Source organism: Saccostrea cucullata, unplaced genomic scaffold, assembly GCF_032062105.1.
Source record: "Saccostrea cucullata isolate Sc308-1 unplaced genomic scaffold, CSIRO_AGI_Scuc_v1 ctg12613, whole genome shotgun sequence".
Classification (NCBI taxonomy): Eukaryota; Metazoa; Mollusca; class Bivalvia; order Ostreida; family Ostreidae; genus Saccostrea; species Saccostrea cuccullata.
Genome location: NW_026921395.1, coordinates 5,156 through 16,465, shown reverse-complemented (window position 1 = coordinate 16,465; position 11,310 = coordinate 5,156). Strand labels below are relative to the sequence as shown.

General features: G+C 42.7%; 3 protein-coding genes across 3 annotated transcripts; all 3 read right to left on the bottom strand.

Moving 5' to 3' along the window:
- Positions 1 to 2,953: 2,953 nt before the first annotated feature.
- On the bottom strand, positions 2,954 to 4,105 carry LOC134259868 (uncharacterized). The gene has a single exon (XM_062742467.1). It carries the CDS (start codon positions 4,103 to 4,105, stop codon positions 2,954 to 2,956), a length of 1,152 nt encoding a protein of 383 aa, XP_062598451.1.
- Positions 4,106 to 4,791: 686 nt separating this feature from the next.
- On the bottom strand, positions 4,792 to 5,343 carry LOC134259867 (uncharacterized). Its single transcript, XM_062742466.1, has one exon. It carries the CDS (start codon positions 5,341 to 5,343, stop codon positions 4,792 to 4,794), a length of 552 nt encoding a protein of 183 aa, XP_062598450.1.
- Positions 5,344 to 8,678: 3,335 nt separating this feature from the next.
- Positions 8,679 to 9,953, bottom strand: LOC134259866 (uncharacterized). Its single transcript, XM_062742465.1, has one exon. It carries the CDS (start codon positions 9,951 to 9,953, stop codon positions 8,679 to 8,681), a length of 1,275 nt encoding a protein of 424 aa, XP_062598449.1.
- Positions 9,954 to 11,310: the final 1,357 nt, after the last annotated feature.

Below are 11,310 nucleotides of genomic sequence, written 5' to 3'. Positions count from 1 at the left end.
AGGATTACACTGCATTTTCGATTTGAAAGTTTGTAACATGTGTCTGAATAATCGCCGAACAAATCCTCTGTTTTCTTCCTCTAGAAACTCGTTAAAAATCACAGTGTAAAACTCCTGTTGAGCTTTAAATTTTCTAGAGTGTATCCTATCATTCACTGTGACTCGATAATACTGGGATATGGCCTTGGGTTTGGGTGGTGAATGAATAGGTAACTTTGACCCCTCATGCGCCCTAGTCCTTTGCTGTTGCTGTCGTTTTTCTAGTTGAGCTCTTCTCTGTAATAGTCTGGCATTTATTTTACGAAGCTTTAATTCTCGCTCTTTTTTCTCATCAAGAATTTGATCTAATTCTCTCTCCCGTAGTTGTCGTTGTTGTTGTCGTTGTTGTTCTTGTAGAGCTCTTCTCTGTAATCTTTCCACATTTCTTTTCCTAAGCTCTAACTCTCGATCTTTATTTTCATCAAGAATTTGATCTAATTCTCTCTCCCTTTTTTTCCATTCTAATAATCGCTGAGCATGTAACTGTTTTTCTCTAGTAGAATCCATGACCCCCACTGGCAGGGAGCTGGCTCTGACTGTAGAATGAGCCGAAAGTCAGAGAAAAGCCGTATTTATACACCGGATGACGTCATAATGCATAGGTAAGTCTATGGTATTTTTACACACGGCCCCCTCACAGGTGATGCAACAGGTATAAAAAAATGATGCAACAGGTATAAGATGATGCAACAGGTATAAAAAAGATGATGCAAGAGGTTGTAGTAGCAGCGTATATAGTATAATGTAAACACACCCCCGTATTTAGGGGGCTATATGTACTGAATTGACCCAGCTATCCCCTAGACCCCCCTAATCTGCACTCTTTTGAACCCCCTATCCCCCCCAGCCCCAAACCTGCATTGTGTTGAACCCCCTATCCCCCCAGGCCCAAAAGTGCACTCCCTTGAACCCCCTATCCCCCTCAGCCCCAAAAGTGCACTCAGGTGACCCGGCCGGCCAGACCGCTTATACTACTTACGACGCTGAAATATTTCAGGGGCTGACGTTATCCCGAAAGGTACCCGCCGAAAACAGTATCATCCAAACGGAGTTATGAAGGAAGTTAGGTGACAACTCTCTGGAGCTAGAGGTATCTGGTGAAAACCACTACTAGCATCAAGCTTCGAAAAGACTGTAGCCTTGCTCAACTTTGGGGCAATGTCATCCAAGTTGGACAACATGTAATGTTCACGCTTGACTGCTTGATTCAGTTTCTTAAGGTCAACACACAAGCGAACATCCCCGTTTTTCTTGAATGCTGTCACAATGGGTGCACACCAATCCGTCGGTTCTGTGACCTTCGCAATGATCCCTGCGTTCTCCATTCGGTTTAGTTCTGCCTCGACCTTTGGCATCAATGGAAACAGAATCCTGCGAGCTATTGTGACGCAATATGGTGTGGCTCCGGGCTTCAGCGTTATCTTGACTGGTAGGCCCTTGACGCATCCATGTGTACCAAACACATCTCGAATTTCCTCGATTTTCATAACGAGTCACATACGGTGTGCGACACTTTGACTGAGCAAATTAGAACCACTGTTAGAGTACTTAAGCACATACACTCGAAAATGAAACTCATTGTTCTTGTGAAGAGTCTTTGCAACGAACATCCCTTTACACTCTACTGATCCTCCTGGGCTGTACAGCTGATTTGTTGAAGCCTGCAGTTTGGGCTTTACTGGCAATGAATTGTACGTTATCACAGATGTGTCAGCACCAGTGTCGATCTTGAATGTAATGTACTTCCGACACACCTTCAGCTTTACTGTCCATGCGTCTGTATTGTCCGACTCGCTTAGGTCAATCGAACCCATGTAGAATGAATCAGGTGATGAACATGCACCTTGAACTTCCTCTAAGTGTTTGGGTTTACTTCGACAAACTACCTTAAAGTGTCTTTTTTTCCCGCACTAACCTAGTCCACCATATTAACTCGCGCCGAGACGTTTCACGTTACATATAATTTAACCTATAAGGTATACATATTTATTTGATTGAAGGTCTTCATTTTTTTAATTTATTTATTTATTTCTTTTTCATAGTTTTTCAACAATTTTATTCATTTAATTCGGCTTGTAGCCTATATCATTTTTATTTGGAAAGTCGTGTATTAACTGATAATTAATCATATTTATTCAGTAATAATAATTAAGTGCCTGATTAAGTTTTTGGAGGTGTTTAAACTCTTATAATGCAATTATCTGAATAAGCAAACGAGGAAAATAATTATAAGTTAAGTGACCAGTGCCAATTATAATCGACGCAAATTTACAGAACTAAAAATTTCAATTAAAAAAAAACACCATTTCAAAAAGTGATGTATAATTGATTAATTGTAAATTGAAAATTGGGATTTGGTACGAAACGTCTGGGGGCGAAACATCCCTGCATGTACCGGAAGTAGCGCTAATGGGACATTAGCACCCCTGGAATATTCCCGCCAAAATTTCAGGTATCGATCCAAATCGTCTCCATACCAAAGTATGACGTGTTGCTTCAGTTAACAGTATGACGATGTTTTCCACTTTCGAAGCTTAATATGAGCCATCCTGACATTAAAATTTATTTCATGTCGCTTATGACATTTTTTGTTCACAATGGTCATTAATTTATTGTTGGATGAAGAGGATACTAATGATTAGTAGGGATCGAAAACATTGCTAGGAACGACCCACAATACCACCGTTATATAATTATTTTCCCGCAGATTTGTCAGCAGCGACTCAATGGAACCTCCAGAGAAAAGGATCAAAACAATGGTAAATATATAGATATATGCATAAATGTGTAACAGTGATGAGTAGGTGTACATTTTCTTTTAAAAAAAAAAGCATTAGACACACTGTACACTGAATATTAATAGGAGGCACAATAACTTTTTTCTGTCACTGAATTTCACACCCCTAGTATGATATTAACACAATGTTTTACATGTAACTCCAAATAACTCTTGACTGCTTTCTTTAAAATGCCACACTTCGTAGATTCGATCTAAGGTATATCCCATGTCTAGGGCTTTATGTAATTCGGTCGTCACCCAAGTACCCGTGAGACTGCGTTCCTGGTCGGTGTGTTGACATCGATCTTGAGAAGTAGAGTCCTGTCGTTCGGCACACGTGCGACATAAGGGAAATAATAACTTGCCTCCCGTCCGATAAGGTAATACGGGGTGATAGAGGTCTCGGGGAGGTAAGACCCGACAGTGAATGAGACCGAAATAACTTCTCACGTCCTGGAACTCGTCTGTGATGATCTCGGGATGCCCTACAGGAAATGGTCTGTGTTTTAACACGTAAGGGTATAGGGAACAAACGTCCGCGTATCTCATGTCCCCTTCCTCACAATATAATCGGGTGGCATAGGTCCGACCTCCGTACAGGGCTTCTCGAAGTTTCAAAGGATCGAAAATGTCCAGGTCTCGTACAAAATGTTGTAAACTCTCATCTTTTTGCACTTGCTGATCGAAATCGTGCTCCCAGATACTACGGACGGTATACCCCATATCCTCCAAAGTCAAAGTCCTTCTGATGGTTTCTTCGTGTAATTGCTGGTAAGTAAATTGGGTCCGATGAGGATGAGTTTCGGTCTGTAAACTGGGATAGCAGGTGGGACATCCGTGCCAATAGCACCCGTAAAATTCGTAGACGGTGCGAGTCGCTTCCTGGTATCCGTCGACGGTATAATTTCTGATCTGGACTTCGCCCCCGTTTCTGGCATGTTGTATGTGACATCCACTCTGTTGACTCATCCAGGTGAGCCACCGACAGGCTTTAGCCGAATATTGTCGTGCCGGTTGATAATGAAGGTTAGGAATGATGGCAATGGTGTCTTCAGGCATGAATTGTCGACGGTAGGCTAAATTAGCAGCACTGGCAAAAGTGATGGATTCCTGGAAAGGGTCCACATTGACCAAAGTCTTGAGGGTGGTTCTAAACTTTGCACAGCATCGGTGTGAAATGTCGACGTCCGAGACACAATACTCTACAAACTCTTTCTGGAAATCCAACACTTTCCCCCTCTGTTGTTCGTACCATTCAAAAAAAGCCCGTCGTCCACTGTTAGACATTTCGTGCGGTTTGTAGAAAGCTGCCGGTGGATAAGGTCCTACGTAATTCTGGTTCTGTTCCGTATGAAAAAAGTGGGGGAAATAGCCTTTCTTCAAGTTTCGTCGAGTCCGAAAGCGGAGTGCATCTTGGCTAATGCAAACGGTAAGAAATTATACGAGTCGATGAATTTCAGTCCTCATATTTCCATGCACAAGATCTTACTGCCGTTCTTGATGACGTTAGGTTTCAGGCAAGAGGAATGCACCAGGTGATTCAAAATGAATTGTCCGTCGTAGCCTTTGAAGTTATGGGCGATGACGATGGCCTCGTCGTGTACTAAAAAGGAATTCTTAGTACCTGTAGTGGGTTGTAATAACCAGTCCATTAACTTCTTTAAGGTGTCTGGTCCTTGAAATAGGTGCTGACGGGGTCCCATGTGTTGACAATGAGGACAGGGCTGGTCTATGTCTAACTGATTGCAATGTTGACAGACGCGGTGTGCCAAACACAGATTAGGGATGTGAATGCCGGTTTCCTGAGTGCATTCGAAATCGAAATAGATGTAAAACTGTAAGGTGTCTTTCCCCTTCTTCTTCTTCTTCTTCTGGGGCTTCTGTTGTACGTAGCACTATTGATCGGCATCGACGATTTTCTTACAGATCTTACACCGTTTCTGTCCTCCGCACTTGTGATGAGGGAATAATTTCTAAGGTATCCAAGACTGACACTTCTCGCATTGTTCCATTAAATTGCAGACAGTAGTGGTGGTCTTCTTACTATGGGGTCTTAAATGATTTTCGTAGCAGGTCCTGTTCTTAAAAATTCCATGGCATTCCTGGCATCGAATCTTGATCCCTTCATCGGGACATTTAGGGTGTTGTCCTAAACAAAAGGGACAGCGATGAGGACACTTGGAGCGATGTTCTGTGACAGTCCTGTACCCCACGTCGCAATGATCACAGTAATAGGGGTTCCCCGTCACTCCCGGCATCGATAGAATGGCATCGTAATGATGGTCGTCTAACAAAATGTTCAAATAAGTTCCGTCTCCCCAACCTTTGTAAATAGGCTCTAAGGTGAGTTTAGTTGAAGTAGACTTGAACTGAAATATTTTCAGTCGATACTGAGGAGCTAACACCTGTTGTAAATTCGTCCACTCTTCATATCCACAAGCTTGAGTGATATCACACTCGGCCTGTTCCATGAGGGCTATGGCTTGGTTCTTCTGGTCATTGGCTCTTACATCTCCTAATCTCATGCGTTTCCATTGTTTTTCCCATTCGGGGTCTGGATGTTCGGGTTTTTGACTGTGTAATCGAGTCACGACGATGGCTCTAGCTTAACAAAATTTATCCCAGGGATTGACGATCCGAACGATGGATTGCTTATTGTTCTTAAAAGTCTCCTTATTCACTTGTAAATGTTTGGTTTTCTGGCCACCACTTCCCTCGGGATACTTGACCCGAAACATATCAAATTCCATGCCCCCGTCACCCAGTTTGAACTCCTTTCTGGATTGTTGCACACTTTCTATTTTGTCTAAAATGACGTCCTCGTTAAAATCTTTACATTGAGTAAACTCGTACCAAATCTCTGATTCAGAGATTTGTGGCGTATGTTCAGGCGGAGGTAATCGTTAGGATTACACTGCATTTTCGATTTGAAAGTTTGTAACATGTGTCTGAATAATCGCCGAACAAATCCTCTGTTTTCTTCCTCTAGAAACTCGTTAAAAATCACAGTGTAAAACTCCTGTTGAGCTTTAAATTTTCTAGAGTGTATCCTATCATTCACTGTGACTCGATAATACTGGGATATGGCCTTGGGTTTGGGTGGTGAATGAATAGGTAACTTTGACCCCTCATGCGCCCTAGTCCTTTGCTGTTGCTGTCGTTTTTCTAGTTGAGCTCTTCTCTGTAATAGTCTGGCATTTCTTTTCCGAAGCTTTAATTCTCGCTCTTTATTTTCACCAAGAATTTGATCTAATTCTCTCTCCCGTAGTTGTCGTTGTTGTTGTCGTTGTTGTTCTTGTAGAGCTCTTCTCTGTAATCTTTCCACATTTCTTTTCCTAAGCTCTAACTCTCGATCTTTATTTTCATCAAGAATTTGATCTAATTCTCTCTCCCTTTTTTTTCATTCTAATAATCGCTGAGCATGTAACTGTTTTTCTCTAGTAGAATCCATGACCCCCCCCTGGCAGGGAGCTGGCTCTGACTGTAGAATGAGCCGAAAGTCAGAGAAAAGCCGTATTTATACACCGGATGACGTCATAATGCATAGGTAAGTCTATGGTATTTTTACACACGGCCCCCTCACAGGTGATGCAACAGGTATAAAAAAATGATGCAACAGGTATAAGATGATGCAACAGGTATAAAAAAGATGATGCAAGAGGTTGTAGTAGCAGCGTATATAGTATAATGTAAACACACCCCCGTATTTAGGGGGCTATATGTACTGAATTGACCCAGCTATCCCCTAGACCCCCCTAATCTGCACTCTTTTGAACCCCCTATCCCCCCCAGCCCCAAACCTGCATTGTGTTGAACCCCCTATCCCCCCAGGCCCAAAAGTGCACTCCCTTGAACCCCCTATCCCCCTCAGCCCCAAAAGTGCACTCAGTTGACCCGGCCGGCCAGACCGCTTATACTACTTACGACGCTGAAATATTTCAGGGGCTGACGTTATCCCGAAAGGTACCCGCCGAAAACAGTATCATCCAAACGGAGTTATGAAGGAAGTTAGGTGACAACTCTCTGGAGCTAGAGGTATCTGGTGAAAACCACTACTAGCATCAAGCTTCGAAAAGACTGTAGCCTTGCTCAACTTTGGGGCAATGTCATCCAAGTTGGACAACATGTAATGTTCACGCTTGACTGCTTGATTCAGTTTCTTAAGGTCAACACACAAGCGAACATCCCCGTTTTTCTTGAATGCTGTCACAATGGGTGCACACCAATCCGTCGGTTCTGTGACCTTCGCAATGATCCCTGCGTTCTCCATTCGGTTTAGTTCTGCCTCGACCTTTGGCATCAATGGAAACAGAATCCTGCGAGCTATTGTGACGCAATATGGTGTGGCTCCGGGCTTCAGCGTTATCTTGACTGGTAGGCCCTTGACGCATCCATGTGTACCAAACACATCTCGAATTTCCTCGATTTTCATAACGAGTCACATACGGTGTGCGACACTTTGACTGAGCAAATTAGAACCACTGTTAGAGTACTTAAGCACATACACTCGAAAATGAAACTCATTGTTCTTGTGAAGAGTCTTTGCAACGAACATCCCTTTACACTCTACTGATCCTCCTGGGCTGTACAGCTGATTTGTTGAAGCCTGCAGTTTGGGCTTTACTGGCAATGAATTGTACGTTATCACAGATGTGTCAGCACCAGTGTCGATCTTGAATGTAATGTACTTCCGACACACCTTCAGCTTTACTGTCCATGCGTCTGTATTGTCCGACTCGCTTAGGTCAATCGAACCCATGTAGAATGAATCAGGTGATGAACATGCACCTTGAACTTCCTCTAAGTGTTTGGGTTTACTTCGACAAACTACCTTAAAGTGTCTTTTTTTCCCGCACTAACCTAGTCCACCATATTAACTCGCGCCGAGACGTTTCACGTTACATATAATTTAACCTATAAGGTATACATATTTATTTGATTGAAGGTCTTCATTTTTTTAATTTATTTATTTATTTCTTTTTCATAGTTTTTCAACAATTTTATTCATTTAATTCGGCTTGTAGCCTATATCATTTTTATTTGGAAAGTCGTGTATTAACTGATAATTAATCATATTTATTCAGTAATAATAATTAAGTGCCTGATTAAGTTTTTGGAGGTGTTTAAACTCTTATAATGCAATTATCTGAATAAGCAAACGAGGAAAATAATTATAAGTTAAGTGACCAGTGCCAATTATAATCGACGCAAATTTACAGAACTAAAAATTTCAATTAAAAAAAAACACCATTTCAAAAAGTGATGTATAATTGATTAATTGTAAATTGAAAATTGGGATTTGGTACGAAACGTCTGGGGGCGAAACATCCCTGCATGTACCGGAAGTAGCGCTAATGGGACATTAGGCACCCCTGGAATATTCCCGCCAAAATTTCAGGTATCGATCCAAATCGTCTCCATACCAAAGTATGACGTGTTGCTTCAGTTAACAGTATGACGATGTTTTCCACTTTCGAAGCTTAATATGAGCCATCCTGACATTAAAATTTATTTCATGTCGCTTATGACATTTTTTGTTCACAATGGTCATTAATTTATTGTTGGATGAAGAGGATACTAATGATTAGTAGGGATCGAAAACATTGCTAGGAACGACCCACAATACCACCGTTATATAATTATTTTCCCGCAGATTTGTCAGCAGCGACTCAATGGAACCTCCAGAGAAAAGGATCAAAACAATGGTAAATATATAGATATATGCATAAATGTGTAACAGTGATGAGTAGGTGTACATTTTCTTTTAAAAAAAAAAGCATTAGACACACTGTACACTGAATATTAATAGGAGGCACAATAACTTTTTTCTGTCACTGAATTTCACACCCCTAGTATGATATTAACACAATGTTTTACATGTAACTCCAAATAACTCTTGACTGCTTTCTTTAAAATGCCACACTTCGTAGATTCGATCTAAGGTATATCCCATGTCTAGGGCTTTATGTAATTCGGTCGTCACCCAAGTACCCGTGAGACTGCGTTCCCGGTCGGTGTGTTGACATCGATCTTGAGAAGTAGAGTCCTGTCGTTCGGCACACGTGCGACATAAGGGAAATAATAACTTGCCTCCCGTCCGATAAGGTAATACGGGGTGATAGAGGTCTCGGGGAGGTAAGACCCGACAGTGAATGAGACCTAAATAATTTCTCACGTCCTGGAACTCGTCTGTGATGATCTCGGGATGCCCTACGGGAAAAGGTCTGTGTTTTAACACGTAAGGGTATAGGGAACAAACGTCCACGTATCTCGTGTCCCCTTCCTCACAATATAATCGGGTGGCATTGGTCCGGCCTCCGTACAGGGCTTCTCGAGGTTTCAAAGGATCCGGAATGTCCAGGTCTCGTACAAAATGTTGTAAACTCGCATCTTTTTGCACTTGCTGATCGAAATCGTGCTCCCAGATACTACGGACGGTATACCCCATATCCTCCAAAGTCAAAGTCCTTCTGATGGTTTCTTCGTGTAATTGCTGGTAAGTAAATTGGGTCCGATGAGGATGAGTTTCGGTCTGTAAACTGGGATAGCAGGTGGGACATCCGTGCCAATAGCACCCGTAAAATTCGTAGACGGTGCGAGTCGCTTCCTGGTATCCGTCGACGGTATAATTTCTGATCTGGACTTCGCCCCCGTTTCTGGCATGTTGTATGTGACATCCACTCTGTTGACTCATCCAGGTGAGCCACCGACAGGCTTTAGCCGAATATTGTCGTGCCGGTTGATAATGAAGGTTAGGAATGATGGCAATGGTGTCTTCAGGCATGAATTGTCGACGGTAGGCTAAATTAGCAGCACTGGCAAAAGTGATGGATTCCTGGAAAGGGTCCACATTGACCAAAGTCTTGAGGGTGGTTCTAAACTTTGCACAGCATCGGTGTGAAATGTCGACGTCCGAGACACAATACTCTACAAACTCTTTCTGGAAATCCAACACTTTCCCCCTCTGTTGTTCGTACCATTCAAAAAAAGCCCGTCGTCCACTGTTAGACATTTCGTGCGGTTTGTAGAAAGCTGCCGGTGGATAAGGTCCTACGTAATTCTGGTTCTGTTCCGTATGAAAAAAGTGGGGGAAATAGCCTTTCTTCAATTCGTCGAGTCCGAAAGCGGAGGGCATCTGGGCCAAAGGAAAAGGTAAGAAACTATAGGAGTCGATGAATTTCAGTCCTCATATTTCCATGTACAAGATCTTACTGCCGTTCATGATGACGTTAGGTTTCAGGCAAGTGGAATGCACCAGGTGATTCAAAATGAATTGTCCGTCGTAGGCTTTGAAGTTATGGGCGATGACGATGGCCTCGTCGTGTACTAAGAAGGAATTCTTAGTACCTGTAGTGGGTTGTAATAACCAGTCCATTAACTTCTTTAAGGTGTCTGGTCCTTGAAATAGGTGCTGACGGGGTCCCATGTGTTGACAATGAGGACAGGGCTGGTCTATGTCTAACTGATTGCAATGTTGACAGACGCGGTGTGCCAAACACAGATTAGGGATGTGAATGCCGGTTTCCTGAGTGCATTCGAAATCGAAATAGATGTAAAACTGTAAGGTGTCTTTCCCCTTCTTCTTCTTCTTCTTCTGGGGCTTCTGTTGTACGTAGCACTATTGATCGGCATCGACGATTTTCTTACAGATCTTACACCGTTTCTGTCCTCCGCACTTGTGATGAGGGAATAATTTCTAAGGTATCCAAGACTGACACTTCTCGCATTGTTCCATTAAATTGCAGACAGTAGTGGTGGTCTTCTTACTATGGGGTCTTAAATGATTTTCGTAGCAGGTCCTGTTCTTAAAAATTCCATGGCATTCCTGACATCGAATCTTGATCCCTTCATCGGGACATTTAGGGTGTTGTCCTAAACAAAAGGGACAGCGATGAGGACACTTGGAGCGATGTTCTGTGACAGTCCTGTACCCCACGTCGCAATGATCACAGTAATAGGGGTTCCCCGTCACTCCCGGCATCGATAGAATGGCATCGTAATGATGGTCGTCTAACAAAATGTTCAAATAAGTTCCGTCTCCCCAACCTTTGTAAATAGGTTCTAAGGTGAGTTTAGTGGAAGTAGACTTGAACTGAAATATTTTCAGTCGATACTGAGGAGCTAACACCTGTTGTAGCTTCGCCCATTCTAGGGCTCCACAAGCTTGAGTGATATCACACTCGGCCTGTTCCATGAGGGCTATGGCTTGGTTCTTCTGGTCATTGGCTCTTACATCTCCTAATCTCATGCGTTTCCATTGTTTTTCCCATTCGGGGTCTGGATGTTCGGGTTTTTGACTGTGTAATCGAGTCACGACGATGGCTCTAGCTTAACAAAATTTATCCCAGGGATTGACGATCCGAACGATGGATTGCTTATTGTTCTTAAAAGTCTCCTTATTCACTTGTAAATGTTTGGTTTTCTGGCCACCACTTCCCTCGGGATACTTGACCCGAAACATATCAAATTCCATGCCCCCGTCGCCCAGTTTG